Source organism: Ahaetulla prasina, chromosome 8 (genome assembly GCF_028640845.1).
Source record: "Ahaetulla prasina isolate Xishuangbanna chromosome 8, ASM2864084v1, whole genome shotgun sequence".
Classification (NCBI taxonomy): Eukaryota; Metazoa; Chordata; class Lepidosauria; order Squamata; family Colubridae; genus Ahaetulla; species Ahaetulla prasina.
The window spans coordinates 45,241,824-45,264,330 of record NC_080546.1 but is presented as its reverse complement, the minus strand read 5'-3'; the positions used below and the strand labels follow the sequence as shown (position 1 = coordinate 45,264,330).

Genomic DNA, 22,507 nt, shown 5'->3' with positions numbered 1-22,507 from the left:
CTACCCTTCTCTACCATCTTTTACTTTCCCCAACCTTCCTCCTCCTCACTTTCCTACTTCTTCTCACCTCCATCCTTTCTAACCCTCTCTTCCCCTCCTTCTTCTCCTCCTACCCTCTCTTCCCCTCCCTTCTTTCTTTCCTACCTACCTACCTACCTACGTTCTTCCTTCTTTCTGCTCCTCTCTCCCTTCTGGAGTGTTTGCTGAGCAGCCCTGACTTTACACCATTCCAGATTATTTAATTCTACAATTATTCCTGTACAATGGCAATCAATTAATTTCTAATCTTCCCCTTTCCCTTTCCCCTTTCCCCTCCCCCCCCCGACTTCCCAGAACAGAATACAGGGTATAGTAGCTAACAAACATAATTTAAAATAAAACATAAAACATAATCCTCAATCATTTCACACCTTCACACTATAAATTCCCTTCTTTCTTAAATATACTAATACAAAACAAATCCTAACTTCACTCAAAAACTAGTTGGTATTTTTTAATCTGGTACTTATTTTGAATATAATCAATCTACTTTCTCCATTCCAAAATATATTTTTCTTGTGTATAGTCTTTAAAATAGGCAGAAATTTTTGCCATTTCTGCTAAATTTGTTACTTTACTAATCCATTCTCCAGTTGTAAGCAAGTCTTCTTTCTTCCAATATTGTGCAATCAATAGTCTCGCAGCAGTTATTAAGTTCAAAATCAGTTTAGTCTCTATAACAGTACAATCTGGAATAATTCCTAATAAAAAGAACTGTGGAGCAAACTTAATCTTCTTTTTCAAAATGTTCTGCATCATCCACCATATTTTAATCCAAAAAGCTTTAACTTTCTTGCAAGTCCACCATATATAATAATAAGCAGCATCCTCACAATCACATCTCCAACATTTTGCTTTCACATTTGGATACATACACAACAATTTTTTCGGATCTAAATGCCATCTATAAAACATTTTATAAAAAATTTCTCTTAAATTTTGTGCTTGTGTAAATTTAACATTCCTCACCCAAAATTTTTCCCATGTCTCTAACATTATAGGTTGTTGAAAATTTTGTGCCCATCTTACCATACAATCTTTAACCAACTCCGTTTCTGAATCAATTTCTACCAATACATTATATAATCTCTTTATATGCTGTTGACCTTGATCTTTTATTTGTTTTAACAAATTATCATCACTTTGGCTAATACCAATTTTCTGATCTAATTTCCATCTAGTTTGCAATTGTCCATACTGAAACCACGTATAATTTCTCCCTTCATCCCTCAATTTCTCCCTAGATTTTAATTGTAATTCCCCCTTTTCCATAATCAAGAGCTCTTTGTATGTAATAACCTCCATTTTTTGGAGTATATTTATATTCTCTATCATATGTCTAGGATTGCCCATATTGGTTTCTTACCATCTAACATATTGATATTTTTTTCAAACTCTCAACAAAGCACTTCTAACCATATTATTCTTAAATGTCTTATCAATTTTCTTATCGTTTAATACATAAGCATGCATAAGGTGGAGTTGCACTATATATAAAAAATAACTACATCTCTACAGAAATAGAGCACAACAATGATGAAAATCATCTTGAATGTATTTGGGTCAATATAAAAGGGGTGAAAAACGATATTGCCATAGGTCTATACTATAGGCCACCCAACCAAACAGAGGAAGTAGATGAACTTTTTGCTAGTCAGCTAACTAAGGTATGTAGGAAGCACATCACAGTAGTAATGGGGGATTTTAACTACCCTGACATCAACTGGGAAACAAACTCTGCACCAAGTGGAAGATCCAACAGGTTCCTAACAAACCTAGCAGACAACTTTGTTTCCCAAAAAATAGAGAAGGCGACAAGAGGATCAGCCATATTGGACTTAATTCTCACTAACAGAGATGAAATGATAGAAGGTGTTGAAGCTACAGGAACCTTGGGGGCAAGTGACCACGCAATATTGGAATTCGACATTAAGCAAATACAAGTAGTAGAACAAAGTCAAACTAGAGTCTTGGACTTTAAGAGAGCTAATTTCAATAAACTTAGAGAGCTTGAGAAGGATTCAATGGATGAGAATCCTCAGGAAAAACAACTCAAGAAGCTTGGGAAATTTTGAAAAGTGAGATTATAAAAGCACAGTCTAACACAATACCAATGAAGAAGAAAAATAGTAGATCACAAAAGAAACCAGCATGGATGCATAAAGAACTATCTGAGAAATTGAAAGACAAAAAGGACAAATATAAAAATTGGAAAGAGGGGCAAATAACTAAGGCAGAATATCAGCAAATAGCCCGAGCCTGTAAAGATGAAGTGAGGAAAGCTAAGGCTCACAATGAACAAAGGCTAGCGGCAAAAGTAAAAAATAACAAAAAAGCTTCTTCCAACATGTTAAAAACAAGAAAAAGTCAAGGAAACAATTGGCCCATTGCTGGGAGAAAGTGGCAAGAAGATGACAAACAACAGGAGAAAGCAGATCTACTTAACTCATATTTTGCATCTGTCTTTACACAAAGGAAAAACAATCCAACCTATCAAAACAGCACTACAAAAACAGATTAGAAACACAAGTTAAAATAGGGAAGAAAATGGTAAGTGGACACCTGTCTACCCTAGGCAGTTCAAATCACCAGGACGGATGGATTACACCCAAGGTTCTGAAGGAACTGGCAGACGTGATCTCAGAACCACTGAACTATATCTTTCAAAGATCCTGGAGCACAGGGGAGCTGCCAGAGGACTGGAAAAGAGCTGATGTAGTTCCCATCTTCAAAAAAGGAAAAAAAACAGATCCAGGAAACTACAGACCTATCAGCCTGACCTCAATACCGGGGAAGATTCTGGAAAAGATAATCAAGCAACGAATCACCGAACACCTAGAAGCAAACAAAGTAATAACCAAAAGCCAACATGGGTTTGTCAAAAACAGATCATGCCAGACTAATCTTATCGCATTCTTTGACAAAATGACAAAATTAGTAGACCAGAGGAATGCTGTTGATATAATTTACTTGGACTTCAGTAAAGCATTTGATAAAGTAGACCATAACCTACTACTAGATAAAGTAGAAAAATGTGGGTTAGACAGCACCACCACCAGATGGATTCAGTAACTGGCTGACCAACCGCACTCAACGTGTAGTCCTCAACGGAACTACATCCACATGGAGGGAAGTATGCAGTGGAGTACCCCAAGGCTCTGTTTTAGGCCCAGTACTCTTCAACATCTTCATCAATGACTTGGACGAGGGGATAGATGGGGAACTCATCAAATTTGCAGATGACACCAAGCTGGCAGGAATAGCCAACACTCCAGAAGATAGGCTCAAGTTACAGAAAGATCTTGACAGACTTGAACATTGGGCGCTATCTAACAAAATGAAATTCAACAGTGAAAAAAGTAAGGTTCTACATTTAGGCCAAAAAAACAAAATGCACCAGTACCGTATATGTGGTACCTTGCTCAATAGTAGTACCTGTGAGAGGGATCTTGGAGTCCTAGTGGATAACCATCTAGATATGAGCCAGCAGTGTGCAGCAGCTGTTAAAAAAGCCAACACAGTTCTGGGCTGCATAAACAGAGGATAGAATCAAGATCACGTGAAGTGCTAGTACCACTTTATAATGCCTTGGTAAGGCCACACTTGGAATATTGCATCCAGTTTTGGTCGCCACGATGTAAAAGATGTTGAGACTCTAGAAAGAGGGCAGAGAAGAGCAACAAAGATGATGAGGGACTGGAGGATAAAACATATGAAGAACGGTTGCAGGAACTGGGCATGTCTAGTTTAACAAAAAGAAGGACTAGGGGAGACATGATAGCTGTGTTCCAATATCTCAGGGGCTGCCACAAAGAAGAGGGAGTCGGGCTGTTCTCCAAAGCACCTGAGGGTAGAACAAGAAGCAATGGGTGGAAACTGATCAAAGAAAGAAGCAACTTAGAACTAAGGAGAAATTTCCTGACAGTTAGAACAATTAATAAGTGGAATGACTTGCCTTCAGAAGTTGTGAATGCTCCAACACTGGAAATTTTTAAGAAAATGTTGGATAACCATCTGACTGAGATGGTGTAGGGTTTCCTGCCTGGGCAGGGGGTTGGACTAGAAGGCCTCCAAGGTCCCTTCCAACTCTGATGTTATATGTTATATAACAAACCATAACCTTCTATATTCAAAACCCTTTCCTCTGTTAAGTTAATCCAATCAGAAATTAAAGATAAGGCGACTGCTTCATAATACAATTTCAAATTAGGCATTTTTAAATCCCCTCTTTCCCTAACATCTTGCATTATTTTTAACTTTTTTCTCGGTTTTTTACCCTTCCATACAAAATTACTAATCCCTTTTTGCCATTCCTGTAAATTTGCATCTTTCTTCAATATTGGTATCATTTGAAACAAAAATAGGCAAAACATTCATTTTTATAGCTGCCACTCTTCCCAACAATGATAATTGTAATTTCTTCCAATTCTCCATTTCTTTAATTACTTTCCGCCATAATATTTCATAGTTATTTTTGTATAATTTCACATTGGATGCTGTAATATATACTCCAAGGTATTTAACCTTTTTAACTACTTCATATCCAGTTATTCTTTGTAGTTCTTCTTTTTGGTGTTTATTCATATTTTTAATTATCATTTTTGTCTTCTGTTGATTCACTTTAAACCCAGATACCTTACTATATTGATCAATTACCTCCTTTAAATATATAGCTGAATGTATTGGTTGGGATAAAGTAAAAACCAGGTCATCTGCAAACACTCTTAACTTATAATCTTGATTTTTGATTCTAATTCATTTTATTTGATCTAAACCACGTATATTACTCAGTAATATTTCCAAAGTTAAAATAAATAATAACGGTGACAAAGACATCCTTGTCTAGTCCCTTTCTCAATCTCAAAATTTTCCGTTAGTCCACCATTTACTATTATTTGTGCTATTTGCTTTTGATATATAGCCTTAATTGCTTGAATAAAATTATCCCCAAATAAAAACTGCCAATCCAATCTATCAAAGGCTTTTTCCGCATCCAAAAAAAAAAAGAGTGCTGCTGAGATCTGACTGTTTCTTTCCAAATATTCAAGTAAGTTTACAATTTGTCTCATATTATATCTCATCTGCCTACCCCTGATAAATCCTGTTTGGTCATTGTGTATTATTTGGGTCATCAAAGGCATCAATCTATTCGCTAATATCTTAGCGAATATCTTATAATCAGTATTTAAAAGCGATATTGGCCTATAATTCTCTGGTTTAGTACCATCTCGATCTTCTTTAGGTATTAATGAAATAAAAGCTGTCCTCCATGATGGAGGAACTTCTCTTCCCATTTGTATTCTATTAAATAACTCCTTAAGTGGTTCAATCATCTCATTTTGTAAATTTTTATAATAAGTACCTGTTAAGCCATCTGTACCTAGTGCTTTATTCGCTTTAAGTTGCTTAATTGCAAACACTATTTTCTCTGAAGTAATTAATTGGTTCAACTTTTCCCTTCCCTTTGATCCACTGTAATTTCACAAATACCTGGTCTTGTAAATACCTATCTATATCTTTATTAATCACATCTCTAGCATATAGTATTTATTTATTTATTTATTTATTTAAATTTTTATACCGCCCTTCTCCCGAAGGACTCAGGGCGGTTCACAGCCTGATAAAAAATACAAAATAATACAATATAAATACGATTAAAATATAATTAAAAAACTTATTAAATTGGCCATGATTAAAATTTAGAATAAAACCCATTAAAAAAAAAAGTATAAAATTCTAAGAAAGCTTTTTAATCAAATTTTGCTGATATACTTCCTTACTTCTATATTCTATTTTATCAATTATACGTTTTTCTGTTTCTTCCTTAATAAATATGCTAACCACCTTCCAGGCTTGTTGGCATTATTAAACAAATTATACTTTGCATATTGTAAATTAGTTGCCACCTGATCTGCCATCATCATATTAAATTGACCACTTAATATATTTATTGACTCTTTTATTTTTCTGTCTCCTGGATTACATACCAATAATTGCTCCTTCCTTTTAATTTCCTCTTCTAATTCCTTTCGCTTTTTCTGCAATCTATTGCTATATTTATTATTTGTATCCAATAAAATTGCCCTCATATATGCCTTACTTGTGTCCCAAACTATCTCTATAGGTGTCCCCTTATCCATATTCAAAGTAAAAAATTCCTTCATTTGGATTTTACATTCATTTACATTTTGTTCATATTTAAACAAATTCACATTCATCCACCAAGACCTCCTGGCCTCCTTTTCTCGATCAAGTTCAATCCAGACCGGACTATGATAAGACAAAGTTCTGGAACAAATTTTAGTCTTTTTCACTCTAAAAAACAAATCATTGGTAGTTAAAATAAAATCAATCCTAGAAAATGATTGATATCTATCGGAGAAAAAAGTAAAGTCTTTCTCTTCCTCATTACGTTCTCGCCATACACTCTCAGTTCTAAATCTTCCATCATATCAAAGAAGGCCTTTGGCAGTTTAACACGACTTGAAATATTTTTAAGACTTCTTTTATCTTTCTGAATATCCATCAATCCATTCCAATCACCCATTAGTTTGTGAGTTTTATAGTCCCAGGATGTTATTCTTTTGTGTAAAAACTTATAAAACTTCTCTTGTTGTTGATTTGGCGCATAAACTCCTATTAAAAGTATCTTTTTTCTCCCCTCCAATAAAAGTTCAATAGCAATATATCTTCCTTGATTATCCGCCTCAATTAATGCTGCATTTAAGTTACTCTTTATATAAACAACTAGTCCATTCTTCTTTTCTGTAGCAGAGGCAACAAAATGTGTTCCCAATCTTGAATTTATCAAATATTTCTGATCTAGTATTCTAGTATGTGTTTCTTGTAAATATACAATGTCATTTTTAAATTGCTTCAAATAATGAAATATCTTTATTCTCTTTTATGGTGAATTTAAACCATTAACATTCCATGATAAAAGTCTAATTGCCATTATCAGCAATCGGAAGCTTTTGAAGCACCAGCCGCAAATCATTTTGCTCTTTGGGCCTGGCTCCTCCCACTATTTCCGTCTTAGTAATTGCAGATTGAGCCTGTTGAGCATTTTCTTCTTGTTCCTTATGTTTGACAGCCGCTCTTGTCAGCCTTTGGTCTCTTGGAATCTCTGATCCCATCTTAAAGGCATCCAGCCTCTAAGAGATCATCTTCCATCACTATCACTTCTTTTTCCTTAATTTCACCTTCCTTTCTCCTATCATCTGAGGATGGTGGACTTCCAGCTTTGAGCACATAAGCATAAAACTCTCGTGCTTTGCCAACTGTATTAAGACGATGTGCTTTTCCTTCATAATAAACTATTATATCAGTTGGAATATCCCGTCTATACTCAACCTGACATTTTTTAAGTTCATTCACCAAGAAAGCAAATTCCTTCCTGCCTCTCAACATTTTTGGAGGCATTTCCTTTAAAATTAAAATTTCTTGTCCAGCCACTTGAACTTTTTCTCCTTTAAAAGATGCTTGTAAAATATCATTTCTCACTGTTCTAGTAGTAAAGTAAATAGCAACGTCTCTAGGAAGATTTCTTGTCTTGCTATCCTGGAATTCACACGATAAATTTTACCAATATGAAAAGCCACATCTGCTGGGCGAACTGCCAAAATCTCCGCAAAGGCCTCAGAAAAAACTTCCCTCAAATTCTCTTGTTTATTTTCTTTCAGCCACATATTTTTAAAGCAAATTCCATAGCTCTATATTATACCAAAACAATTTCATCATCTACTTTATCCATTTTACTTTGAGCTTCCTCCATCTTATTTTCTAGTTTTAAATTAACTTTCTTTTTTTCTTCTACTTCCTCCTCCAATAAAATCACATTTGATACCAAACCCTGTACAGCTGACACCAAACCTTCCTTGACTTCTTTATTTCCAATTTGGATTTCTAACATCTGATTTTTCATCTCTGACATTTCATCTGTAATTAATTTAAGCTTTTCTTCTATCAGAGAGGTTTGCAAATTCATAGCATCATTAAGGGATTCTCTCATAAAATCTTTCAAATTATCCTGTAATGCTTCCAAATTTAGAGTATCTGCTGTATGTGCTGGAGAAACTCCCGGTGTAGATGTTCCTGAGGGTTTTGTTACAGTTGTCTTTAACTGTTTTGCTGCCATCTTCCAAAAAGTTTCTCTTTAACTTAATGTTACTTAAAAATCTTCTAGGTCTTTCAAAAAAACAGTCTCAATATCTCTTTCCCCTTCTTGTTACAACGTTTTAAAAAGTCTCCAGCAATTCTTCAGCAATACACAGCAAACAGTGAAAGTTCTAACACTTTCGTTTTCAGCTCGTTAGCTCATTAAGAGCCAGCTGCCATTTTCACTTTGAAGTCAGCTTCCAGCACTTAAAATAAAATAACAGGGAATTGATTTTGGTTACTTGCTTTTATAGTTAGAGTTCTCCCGTTTCTGTTCAGTCTGGTATTTTCTTCTATGAACTAAAATAGGTCCCGGCGTTGGTTAAGGCAATTAGGTCTGCCAAAGCAGTAAAAAAGCCTCAGAACTGGAGTGCTTCGGAGTTCTGAGGGGGCTTAACCCTTCAAACCCACTGGTGTCTTCCAGGGGTTCTAGGGAAGCTCTACCTCTGCTCCTGCCACTCACCTCCTCTTCTTCGCCCAAAGAGGGGGAATTACGAACCACTGGGCAGCTGATTGACGCTGTCCTAGCGGTTCAACACGATCCAGAGGTTGGCGATCAGAAGGATCGCCTCCATTGCCAGCGGAGCCAACCAGAAGGTCCTATTTTGTTTTTCAAATGCTAAAATAATGAATTCTATTTTAAATTGGGACATTTTTCATTTATTCTATAATTTCTATTTCATCTTCATATGAGAAATATCATTGATAATTTGTAAAGAAAAGTTCTCGCTGTGTCTGTTCATTTATTTATTTATTTGTATTGCTCTTAGAGCATACTTTGCTTTAAATGTTGCACTGTCTGGTAATGAAAACTATGTTATGAATTTAGCTATTGTAGTCTAACTTTTTCCATGGAATCTAAAGTAACATTTGGTTTCACAATTTCATGAAAGTGGGTTAAGCTAAGATCTGTCAATGGTTTGGCAGTGACTCTTGTAGCCAAATGTAAAATTGAATGTTGCTTGCTTGTATTCCAGACTCAGCAGTCTAATCAGATGGAACAAATTAAAATTCATTGCTAAGATGTTTGCAGCTTATTGACTCAAACTACACAGAGCCAGGAAATGTGAAACTAGGGCTGATGTTTTTATTAGCCAAGATGTACTAAATTCCATTTGACGTATTTAATTATATAGTTCTTCTCTACAATATACTCTTCTCATGTTCCATATGTGATTTTCTTCAGTGTCATACTTCTTCTTAGAATTTCTTAATACAGTTTTTATGAGCCCCCAAAAAGTATTGTTTTAAACATTCTGTGGAGGTAACAATATGTTACTTTCCTTATTTCCGACCCTAAGTCATCATCTGAACACAATTATCTTCCATAACAGGATACTTTCTGGCCCTTCTGCTGTTCTTGAATTCCAATTTATAGTCTATCAGCCCAGACCCAGGAATGAAGGACATTTAGAATTGAATTAAATAACATCTAGATGGTCACATTATTTGTCTCTCACATTAAAAAAATTAATAGCGTTCCATCTTTAAAATTGTTCTGTTGCTTGTTGCTTTCTTGTCATTTCAATTCTCCATGTATGTTTTTCTTTTCTTCAGCCTTCACAAATCAAGTTCAGCTGCTTACCTGTGTCACGGGTAGAATGCATGTTGAAACTTCCTTCCCTTGATCTTGTATTTTCTTCTAATCGAGGAGAATTAGAAACTTTAGGTTCAACCTGCCCTACAGAAAATTCTTTACAAAGTGGATCAAAGATGCCAGTTAAAACTATCTCACCAGGTAAAATCCATTTTTATTGAAAAACAGTTTCAGTTCTTTTTAAGGGTGTATTCAGGTCTAATATAAAATAAGGGTTTAATCTTGCAAAAATAAATCATGGATCTTCTGATGCTCTTAAAAGACAGAAATTAAAATGTGCACTTACAATCATTATTATGCCTTAACAAAACCAGTGGTTAGTATTAACTTTGATTTAAGCTCAAATTAGAATAAAAAATTTGAAATTGCCTTGTTTCCCTAAATGATTAATACAAATTGTGATCTTTCAGACATAATTGCTTGTTTTGTAAATAATGGGTTGATGTGATATCTGAGCTCCATTATCAATTTATCAAACTCCTTTTGAGCTTAGCCTAGTATGACATTCTGGCCAGTGATTATAATAATAAACTAGACTACATTGTACTCTGCACTAATTAATTTAGCAGGAGGACAGCTGACAGAGAAAAAAATCTTTCACATTTCAAATAATCTAGCATTTATTCATATCAGGCTGCACAAAGAAACTTCTTTATCGGATCTTTATAATGTGACTAGAATGAGGAGAAAGCAGTTCTTTAGATGCGTTGATTAAGCATTCATGGAATAATGCTGAAAGCTTGTCTGATACCAGTTTGGTCTAATGCTTTGGTTAAGGCATTAGCCTAGAAATTGAAAGATCATGAGTTCAAGTCCTGCCTTAGGCATGAAAGCCAGCTGGGTCACTTTGGACTGGTTACTCAATCTCCACCTCACAGGGCTTTTGTTGTGGGGAGAAAACAAGGAGGAAGATGTGTTGGACATGTTCACTGCCTTGAGTTATTTGTAAAATGATAAAGATGGGATAGAAATGAATAAATAAAATAAATAAAAAATAAATAATTTGTAAGAATGTTTCCAGAAGATTCAAACTTATATTGCTATGAATTGTCATCTCCAATAATGCATGATTGTAAGAGTCTCATCAAAATATGCTTCTGTTTTCTTTCTAAGGACTGTACCTTGGCTGATCTTTGTGATTTTTCTAGAATACATTTCTTTTTCTGCTTTAGGTTCTTCTCTTGGATTAGGTAGCCCTTTTGGCAGAACACGGCATAGTAGCAGCCAATCAGATTTGACAGGTTCTAGCAGCAGCTCTTCGGGTTTGAGTTTCACAGCCTGCATGTCTGATTTCTCCCTTTATGTATTTCATCCATATGGAGCAGGAAAGCAAAAAACCACTGTGGCTGGCTTATCTTCTGGAACAGGTAACAGAGAATATTGTGGTTCATAGAAATGTATTGGTGATTTTTTAACTTTTTAGATAAGCCTTTAAAAAAGAAATACAAAATCCCTTTAAAAATGATATTGTCCTGGTTTAACAGAAAGCTAGTATTTAAATATGTATGAAGGTATATTAAAAATCAGTTTTGCATTCATATCTCAGAATACATCTATCTAGTAAGGCGGTACAGTAAATGCAGTAAAAATTATTTGTTCATTTGTTTAGAAATGGTATTAAAATTATTACATAATATAGCAATAGCACTTAGACTTATATACTGCTTTACAGTGCTTTAAAACCCTCTCTTAGCGGTTTGCAGAATCAGCATATTGCCCCCAACAATTTGGGTCTTCATTTTACCTCGAAGGATGGAAGGCTGAGTTAACCTTGAGCCTGGTGAGATTTGAACTGCCAAATTGCAGGCAGCCGGCAGGCAGCAGAAGTAGCCTGCAGTACTACACTCTAGCCCCTGCGCCACCATGGCTCATAATAGCATATAGCAAGCAATAATTTATTAATCATATTTTATAACAGTCAAAGTTTACACACACTTTTGTGCAAAGCTCAACATTTGTAGACATGTGAGAATAGGTTTTATCTGTTTAGATTAAGCCAAAAAAGCATTTACGTTTTTCATGGTTTCAGGGACTATAGATGAAGAACCCTCGTCAGTTACTGGTCGCAAAGATTCATTGAGCATCAACCTTGAGTTTGTAAAAGTTAGCCTATCAAGAATAAGGCGTTCAGGAGGTGCTACCTTTTTTGAGAATCTCTCTGCAAGCAAATCTGCCAACAAGATGGAGACTACATTAATAAACATATCTGGTATTTATCAATCCTATGGAATAAACTTAGCACAGCATAGAAAATATTACTGCGTTACATGTAACAGTATCAATCTCTCCATTTTTTTTCTCCTGTGATACTGTAGGACTTGTCTTTTGAATGGATGTTGCATAATTGCATTTTAAGCTAATAATAAAACTTGATATATTTTTCCTTGACGTTTCATTAAACAGAAGATCTTTCTTAACCTTGTCAAAGGTCTCTACAGCCAATATGCAGATAGTCCTTGATTAATAATAAACAATAAGATAAATAAATAAATAAATAATAAATAATGTTCTTTCATTCAGTGACAGATCGAAGGTATGACAGCGCTGAATGAGGAGGGCTTACAGCAAGTCCTTATAGTTGTGACCAGTACAAATTCCTGCAGTCACATGATTAAAATTCGAGTGCTTGGCAGCTGGCTCATAATTATGCTATCAAAGTGTCACCTGGTTACATGATCACCATTTGTGACTTCCCTGCTGGCTTTCAGCTGGCTGGAGGTCACAGATGGCGATCAGATGACTGCAGGATGCTATGATTGTCCAAGATTTGCCTAACAACTTCAGTCACTTGGACTGCTGAAATTGCTATTTTAAGTCAGCATGATCATATCACATTGTACCTTATGATTATGACAGTTAGCAATGGAGTTCCCAGCCCCACCACCAGTAAAGGAAGATTACCTGCATAACCAAAATAATAGGCAGAACCCTCTAAGAAATATTTAATAAAACATGAATACCACCACTGCTTACTTGACATTGTCTTCCTTCCCTCTAGCATGTAGAAAAGTATCACTTTTTGAATTTGCAAAACTAATACCACTGTGAACTTAACATTTGTATAATTCTATTTAAAAGCCTTTCAAGTATGTACAGGTCTGGTTCACCATAACACTAAATCAAGCTTTTGATATATTGTCATTTTTCAACATCTATTTCTATTTTTCTTGATCCTTTTTTTGAGATGGGATGATAAAATTGTGCCAGAAATTGCTGAGGAATAGGGAGACATCTCTTCTTATAGCAAACAATTTCAATATTGAATACATTGGAGTAATACAAACATTTTTGAGGTGACCTTTACTGCAGTGAGCCTAGAGTTTGGTGCTACAATGCTAAAAAAGAAGAGATTAAAAATGATATATAAGTTTCTTCTGAAAAATGAAACATACTTTAGACTTGCAATCTACAGTAGCCCTCAGGCATCAAATTGATTGTAGCGGGTTACAAATCAAATAAACAAACAAACATTGATAACCTTGATCCTAGGTAGGAGAATCTGTAGCCCTTTCTATGTTGTGCTGAATTAAACTATAGTAGGCCCAGTCAGTTTAATTGATGGTAAAAGATGCTAAAGGATACAATCTAAATTAAATTAGTTATCTCAATTTTGACTATTTTCATTATAATCTATTAAGCACTTGGTTTTGGTTTATAAATGATGGATGTTACAAAAATGAATAAAATAATGTGAAATGTCAAATATAAACATATTTTTGTAATATTTTACAGCTGTTTGTGATATAGGATCTGCTTCTTTTAAATATGACATGAGGAGACTGAGTGAGATTCTAGCATTTCCAAGAGCATGGTACAGAAGGAGTATTGCAAGACGCCTCTTTCTAGGTGATCAAACAATAAATATGCCAGGTAAATAGACAAAAGAATGTGGAAGAATTTTTTTTTCATAGTAATCAGTTTTACTGTGATGTTAAAAACATTTTATTTTTTCCATTTTGTGTTAGAAATGTTATGATGAAATAAGAAGCTGGGTAGCAAATGGATTAAAAATGTTCGTTCTTAAAAGCTGTTTGAATGTCTCTCCCTTGGTTCCCTTAAAATAGCTGGTTTTAGATTATTTTTTAAATAAAGAATCCCTTAGTCTCTAAATAAATAACTTGGTGACATTGGAGAATGGTATATTGTAATAATCTTGGTAGATTTGTGTTGAATTAATAACAAGCTAAACAAATCATTTATTTCGTTATATGTGTTCCTAGTAACATCAGGTCCTGGGACCCCAGATTCTGTTGAAGGGCTGAACCAGCACATATCACCTGAATCATCAAGAAAAGCATATTGTAGGACCTGGGAGCAACCAAGTCAGTCTGCTTCATTTTCCCATATGGCTCAGTCACCAAATGTTTTCAATGACCACAGTACTAATAGCAATTTGGCCTGTGGAACAGGGTCTCATAACCTAAAATCCCCTGCTGTTTCAAGATCCAGAAGTGTATCAGATTCTTCAGTCCCTCAGAAAGGTGAAAAGAAGCTTAATTTCACTACTTTGAATCACACACCACTGTATAACATGGGCAACTGATCATACATCTACAAAAAAGATCACCAACATGTAATCATTTGCCATGTAAAACACTGAAATGGATTAACTATACATTATTATGATAACTAGAATACTGACATTGAACCTAAAAAGATGCAGTTTATAATATTACTCCAAAATTGCTCTGCTTTGTGATTTTTCTTCAAACAAAACAGAATTAATAATTTCGTTTAGTAGAAATTAGACTTGTTTATTGCACTACAAAGTGTATTGCTCTACACAAAATACTAAGGTGATTGAAGGCCTGGAGATGAAAACAAATGAAGAATGTTTGCAAGATTTGGGTTTGGCTAGTCTAGAGAAAAGAAGGACTAGGGGGACATGATAGCAGTATTCCAGTATTTGAGAGGCTGCCACAAAGAGGAGGGAGTCAATTTATTTTCCAAAGCAGCAGAGAGTAGGAAAAGAAACAATGGATGGAAACTTATCAAGGAGAGAAGCAACCTGGAATTAAGGAGAAGGTTCCTAACAGTGAGGACAATTAACCAAAGAAACAGCTGGCCTTCAGAAGTTATGGGTGTTTTATCAGTGGAGGTTTTAAAGAAGAGACTGGACAGTCACTTGTCTGATATGGTATAGGGTCTCCTGTTTGAGCAGGGAGCTGGACTAGAAGACCTTCAAGGTCCCTTCCAGCTCTATTCTGTTTGATTGAAAATTTCCCTGTATTGTCTTACAAAGTGAGAAGAAACTAATTTTACATGCCTTATTCGTTTTAAACACATACTTACGTAACACAAGGAAGATGCAAATATGTGAAAATGCTTCTATTCACTGCTTGTCTGCCTGGAGAACCCATTCTTATTTCATTTCTAAGGGTTGAGGAATACTGTACCTTGGAATAGTATGGAGGAAGTCCACTGAAAAACTGAAAACTTGATCATGCAACACAGGATGGAACATAACTTAAATTTCAATAGTTTCTGGAAAGAAAAAAATAGTAAAATTATTTAGTATATTTCATCAAACTTATCTTGGAAGATTTGGAAAAGAAAATTTTCAGTAGTCCCAGTTCAATTGCTCAAATGTTGTTCTAGTCTGTTCTCTGTCAGTTAAACAAAAGTATAATTATTCAGCTGTAAAAAAACTTTGTTTTTTTAATTATTAGAGTTGAAAGGTAAACTTCAGAAATTTTAGCAATATGCAAAGTTCACATTTGTATCCCATACATTTTCTGAGCATCACCATTGAAAACATTTAGATAACATTTAAATTTAGAAATCTCTGATCTCTGATCTCTGACTCATTCAGTTGTGACAACTACCATGTTAAAATTGTCATTCACTGAGAAAAAAGTTCTCAAAGGTTCACAACATACAGATCTTCTCCCTAGATTGAATTGACCATGTAGAACACTATTGTGTGCAAACAGATGAAGATGAAGATAAGAGTCAATCAGTATGCGAGTTTCTGTTTAGACTCAGTTATTCTGAGATATTTTCCAATAAAATCTGCAAAGTGGTATTAATATTTGATTTTTTTCAGTAATACTTTACAATATTACATTTACAGTATTTGCTTTGTGTTTAATTCCAGATCTTCTGTCAAAAACATCAACTCCATTTAATAAATCAAATAAAGCTGGAGGTCAGCAAGTGACACCATGGGAAACACTGGTTGTATTTGCTATGAATTTGAAACAATTAAATGTACAAATGAATATGAGCAACGTGATGGGAAACACCACGTAAGGAAATCTTTTTAATTAACCATTTGAATTTTCTGTATATTCCAAACAATTTTTTTTAAACATGCAGAAGTGTGCATGCACATGCAGGTATATTTGAAAAATGCTTTGATTCAGGAAGCATCAACTTTCATTTCAAGTTAGGTTATGTAGAATTGGAGGACTTTGAGCAGAGATTTCCTTGAAAATCAGCTGTTGAAGACATAGATTAGCTGCAGAACTAGCTAGCTGCTCCATCTTTGTTCTTATCTTACTATCCTAACTGATAATATAGAGACCGCCCATTAATATTTGTATTATCAAAAATTTGAGAATTTGTCCCATCTTGTTTTGCTAAATGAGATTGAGAGAATTGTGTCTTTACTACCATGTACATTTCTTATTATGTTAAATGCATTTTATAACTTGCATTTTTGCATATGAAAGGACAAATAAGGTAAACAATATTTTCTCCATATTTTGTGCATGTTTTAGGTGGACTACTAGTGGTCTGAAAAGTCAGGGTCGTTTATCTGTGGGCAGTAACAGGGACCGCGAAATTAGTATGTCAGTAGGACTGGGAAGATCACATTTGGATTCTAGAGGTGGAGTGGTTGGTGGTACCATAGATGTTAATGCCTTGGAGATGGTGGGTAAGTTGAAAATTAGCAAATATTTTTTTCAATGATTAGTTCTTTTTATATAGTGAATATAGCAAAGATATCAGCTAATTTTGTTTTAATTGAAAAATTAGCATTTACTGAAGTAGCAGGTTACTTCAGCTGACTGCTAACTGCAGTTCAGCAGTTCAAATCTCACCAGCTCAAGGTTGACTCAGCCTTCCATCCTTCTGAGGTGGGTAAAATGAGGACCCTGATTGTTGAGAGCAATATGCTGACTCTGCAAACCGCTTAGAGAGGGCTGTAAAAGCACTATAAAGCGGTATATAAGTCTAAGTGCTATTGCTATTCACTCATTATTTTTAAACTGAGTAACCACTGATTGTTGAAAGCGTTTTCTGGACATTTTCAACACTTATTTGTGTGTGTCTATGTGCACTAATACAAAAAGAGAGAGCGTTTGGAGGCCTTTTGATATTAACTGAGGCTAGTGTTAGAGAGCCAAAACATCTTGTTGTTTCCCTTTGCTACCAAACTGATATATAAATGTTTTTCAGCTCATATTTCAGAACATCCTAACCAGCAACCAAGTCACAAAATTCAGATTACCATGGGCTCTACTGAAGCCCGTGTGGATTACATGGGGTCTAGTATTCTAATGGGCATTTTCAGTAACGCAGACCTTAAACTGCAGGATGAGTGGAAAGTTAATCTCTATAATACTTTGGATTCCAGCATAACTGATAAGAGGTAAAGATTTTTGCTTTATCTAATGTATATAATCTGAGGTTTTAATCAATTTGTCACTAAATATTTTTGTATTAGCTATTCTCTATTCAAAGCTTAATAAAGCATTATAAATTCATGGAAAAAATTAATTTTATATTCCAGTGAGATATTTGTCCATGGTGATTTGAAATGGGATATTTTTCAAGTCATGATTTCCAGATCAACTACACCAGATCTCATCAAAATAGGAATGAAGCTCCAAGAATTCTTTACTCAGCAGTTTGATACAAGCAAGCGAGCTCTGTCCACATGGGGGCCTGTTCCGTACTTTCCTTCCAAAACTGTTGCCAATAATATAGAAAAAAGTTCACAACAGTGTATGTATGAAACCAATTTCTTTCATGTCATGAAGCTTTTATCAAAAATATTACATACTAGCCTTCCTAATTTCTGAGCCCAGACTACATTTGACTGTTGCTAATGCTATGATGGCAGGAGATAATGACTTTTTTTTTTCATTATGACCTTAGTATCCATGCATAAAAGTGTATTTTTAGCATCTTCTTCTTTAGCAGCATCACAGTATTTTTTCCAGAATCTATTAAATATCTCTGGAGATGGCTAGAAAATAGTACTGTAATAAAAAATGATCTAATTTATATTTAGAACAATAGAGTGAAGTATCTGAAAAAACGAGTTGGTATCTTAATACTGAGCCTCAAAATCTGAATATCAGCAAAAATTTTATAACTGAGCATTTTGAAAAATAATAATGTGTGTATTTTTACTATGGAAAGATACAAAAAGGTGTGCACCATTTTCTTTTACAGTCACTATGTCATACAAAAAAAGCCATTTGAAGCACATAATACTTCTAAATATTTAATCTACACTTGTATTAACATACAATAAAATAAATACAGGTAAACCTCAACTTATGACTACACTTGGTACTGAAATTTCCATCACTAAATGATGTGAACATAAAGTGAGATATGTCATTGCACTGTCTTAACAACAGCACTTCCCACTCCAGACAGTTTAACCAAAAATCATAGGTGATTAAATGAGTATCCAGCCCCATTTCAAGACACTCCATGCTTGGTCCTTCCCAGCTCCAAGTCTCACTCCAAAAGCCTACTTCCAAGTGCCCCCTGTGGCTGCCCTGCAGTAAGCAGCCCCAGAAAAATGTGGCTCTAGGACTGATTGCCCCTTCTGGGAAGCCTTGGCCACTACCCAGCAAGCATCAGTTCATGCATCAGCCTTCTTTGCCAGTTCCCACACTGTAAATACATGTTTATTGCCAAATGGTTGGATTTTGATCATGTGACCATGGGGATACTACAACTGTCATAAGTGCAAGAACCAGTCATAAGTTCCTTTTTTCAATGTCGTTGTAACTTTGAAAGGTTGTTAAATAAATGGTCATAAGTCAGGTATCTACTAGTGGATTCTATAAGTTTTAAAACTTGGTTGCTATACACAGATGAAAATAAGAACAATTATTTGTTCATCCCTCTCCTAAGCACAAGCATTGAAGTCTAGAAAAAAATGAGAATTTATTAATGAAATTTCTGTTCATTATTTGTAGCTAAGGCTCATCATTTTTAGAAGGGTTTTTTTAATTCCTAAAGTTAATTGTAATGTCATTATCCTCCTCTATGTATGTCTGTGTACTCCATTTTCTAGTACTAGATGCAGCACATCATCGCCACTGGCCAGGAGTTTTAAAGGTGATGTCAGGGTGCCACATATCCTTATTTCAGTTTCCCCTACCAGAAGATGGAAAGTTTGGAGGGTCTATGAGTTTGCATGGAAATCACATGACTTTAGCATGTTTTCATGGACCTAATTTTCGTTCAAAATCGTGGGCTCTGTTTCATCTTGAAGAACCTAATATTGCATTTTGGACTGAAGCACAAAAAATATGGCAAGAAGGTATTCAAGCATTTTTATGCCTTTTGTTTGATCTTTTCCCATATTAAATTGTAACCAATACTTAAATAACAAAGACTAAACACTGACTAAATATCATTTAAATTTTATTGTAACCTACATACTAGATTTAATAAAATTCTACATGGGTGTTAAAATGAGAGTTTGCCGTGGTATCAAGAGATTTACTGAGCTCTATAAATGACCACAAAGGATACTGTTGTCGCAGGGGATATTATGTAGACTGTGCATACAGTGGCAGAATATTGAAGTGATGACTTCAGAAAATACACAAGAATTTTTTTAAAAAAATTGCTATGCTTGACCTTTCCTAGGATCCAGTGAACATTCTACATACGTTGTGCAAACACTAGACTTCCATTTGGGTCACAATACTATGGTAACGAAACCATGTGGTGCCCTACAAAGTCCCATGGCAACAATTACTAAAATAACAAGGAGACGTCATGAAAATCCACCACATGGAGTTGCAAGTGTAAAGGAATGGTTCAATTATGTTACAGCTACACGAAATGAAGGTAGGAACAAATAAATTTCTCTTTTTTGGTCATTTGGGAAACTGACAAATTTAAAACAATTCCAATTAATAGTATGAAAGAGTGGCATGTGATGGAAAGATGCCGAAATATTCATAATTTTCTTAGTTTAAATCTTGAAATAATTGTATATTAAAAGGATGCACTCAACTTTACAGAAAGATATATATAAAAATAATAGTATTAACCTCATCAAACAGCATCTGCCTTCCTAATTCTTAGGAAGAACTCAGTGGGTGGACAAAAATGTCAAATCCAGTTTAAATATCTATGCAATGAATTATAATAATAATAGTAATAATGTATTAAACTTATATGCCATCTGACTCTCAATGACTCTGGGCTGCTCACAAAAACCAAAGAAATTACAGTAAAATATTTAAAACATAAAAGGTAAGTATAAAAGATAGCAAACACAATATCCCCATATATTATAAAGGTTGTCAATTTCCATTCGCTTAAAGATTCACAATGTCACTTAATTTTTTTTACATACCTAAATTTTATTCATTCCCCCCAAGCACAAATACACCTAGTCACACAAATATCTTGAGTTGTCATTTCTAAAATGATGTGCAACATCTGCATGCCTTAAAATTGATTCTGTGTAGAAATATAAATTTTGGTAACATGTAATTTCCATAAACTGAAATATTATTAATAGTTACCTCATATAAATAATTTATTTAAATGTGTTATCTCAGAAACATTGTTTGCTATTTTCTTTCCAGAGTTAAACCTTCTCAGAAATGTTGATGCAAACAACCCAGAGCATACTACAACAGTGAAGAGCTCTAGCTTGTTAAGTGGTTTCAGAGGTGGTTCCAGTTACAATCATGAGACTGAAACAATATTTGCATTACCAAGGATGCAGCTGGATTTCAAATCCATTCATGTTCAACAACCTCAGGAACCTTTAATACATGGTAGCCTGTTCTTTTTTAAAAAAAATATATGATTAACTTTATCTGTATTTTGTGTAAATGGAATTACAGCATAATTTTATTTTAAAAATGAAAAAATAAGTTTAAGTCATGACAATTTTGACTCTATACATATCACTATTAAATGAGAATTGAAATAGAATCAGATAAACTTCTTTAATACTGTAATTCTATATTGTCTACTTGAGGGAATGTCCCACTAACTTCAGTTGCATGTAACACGACCAATATTGCATAATTGTTTAATTATAAAATAGGAAAACAAAGTAGAACAAATTTATGGATACCATAGTTGATAGCTGATTTTCCAGCTGTGAGTATAAAATGTTGATTTTTATTACGATTGATGTGCCCCAAAAATCTGGAAGAAATTAGCTGATAGCAGGTGTTTTAAACCAAATATAGTATCATATAAGAGTTCATTGATTGTGCACACAATTAGGTGGACTTCATTTTAGGTTTGCTTTAAATGAATGCATGTTGCATGTACAAAGGAATTGTGCATCAGTCAGCGACATTATAAGGCCTTAAGTACAAAAATATTCTGAGGAATTTCATTTCTAATTTATGCTGAAAGAAAATCAATACAGTACATACAATTAGCACTTTTTCCTATCTTGCATTTTAAAACTTTTTTCATTAAAATGTTTTATTCAGGATATTTATTCATGTAATTACCAGGTTCTCTGCATGATTTATGGAATTTCATTACAGATGCCAGTGCCAAGCCAAAGGTAGAATGCAGTGTAGTAACAGAATTCACAGATCACATATGTGTAACTATGGATGCAGAATTAATAATGTTCCTACATGACTTAGTTTCTGCTTATCTTAAAGAAAAGGAAAAAGGTATGTAAATCAACTAATACTAATCCTGTTGGCTTATATTATGTGCTCTTACAATTTGTATAGTAATTAATCTGAGTTTTTTATATATTTTAGTAGTAAAATATTTGACTTCCTTTCTTTCTTTTTTGGGTCTGCCATATTGAATATCAATCTTCTGGACGGGATTATAGCTAATGAAGCTTCTTAAAAATAATTACTAAAACCATTTTTCAGGATAAAAAGTCAGGGTTTGTTAAATTCAAAACATCCATGCTATAACTAAACACATTTCCAGTTGATGCTCCATTGAAAACTATTGTGAATTTGTAGAAGTATTGTTAATTTAATTGTACCAGATATTAATTGTACCAAAGATTAATTTTGTGTCCCAGTTGCTACTCAGTTCTTAAGATTTAAAAATACACTTTTTACATTATCTTGTCATATAGTGTAAACTGAATGTTTTCCTTTACAAGTATGGAAATACTATGAAATATCGTGGGTTAAAATCATGTTGTTTTAAACTATATGGACTCAAATTGTTTTATAGTATAGTACACATAGTATAGTATAGTATAGTATAGTATAGTATAGTATAGTATAGTATAGTATAGTATAGTATAGTATAGTATAGTATAGTATAGAATAGAATAGAATAGAATAGAATAGAATAGAATAGAATAGAATAGAATAGAATAGAATAGAATTTTTATTGGCCAAGTGTGATTGGACACACAAGGAATTTGTCTTGGTGCATATGCTCTCAGTGTACATAAAAGAAAAGATGCGTTCATTAAGGTACAACATTTACAACACAATTGATGGTCAATATATCAATATAAATCATAAGGATTGCCAGCAACAAGTTATAGTC

General features: G+C 34.2%; 1 protein-coding gene across 9 annotated transcripts in view; it reads left to right on the top strand.

Annotated features, from left to right (window-relative positions):
• Positions 1–22,507, top strand: part of BLTP1 (bridge-like lipid transfer protein family member 1) — a 155,857-nt gene that overhangs the window by 127,247 nt on the left and 6,103 nt on the right. For 8 of the 9 annotated variants that reach the window (XM_058192414.1, XM_058192422.1, XM_058192413.1 and 5 more), the window contains 13 exons: positions 9,754–9,934; positions 10,966–11,160; positions 11,823–12,002; positions 13,526–13,663; positions 14,014–14,274; positions 15,891–16,041; positions 16,516–16,673; positions 17,198–17,390; positions 17,532–17,746; positions 19,059–19,307; positions 19,640–19,843; positions 20,593–20,787; positions 21,520–21,654. In XM_058192414.1, coding sequence (XP_058048397.1) covers positions 9,754–9,934; positions 10,966–11,160; positions 11,823–12,002; positions 13,526–13,663; positions 14,014–14,274; positions 15,891–16,041; positions 16,516–16,673; positions 17,198–17,390; positions 17,532–17,746; positions 19,059–19,307; positions 19,640–19,843; positions 20,593–20,787; positions 21,520–21,654 — 2,455 coding nt within the window. The remainder of the gene's footprint in view (positions 1–9,753; positions 9,935–10,965; positions 11,161–11,822; positions 12,003–13,525; positions 13,664–14,013; positions 14,275–15,890; positions 16,042–16,515; positions 16,674–17,197; positions 17,391–17,531; positions 17,747–19,058; positions 19,308–19,639; positions 19,844–20,592; positions 20,788–21,519; positions 21,655–22,507) is intronic. The other variant, XM_058192419.1, reaches the window with a different exon arrangement.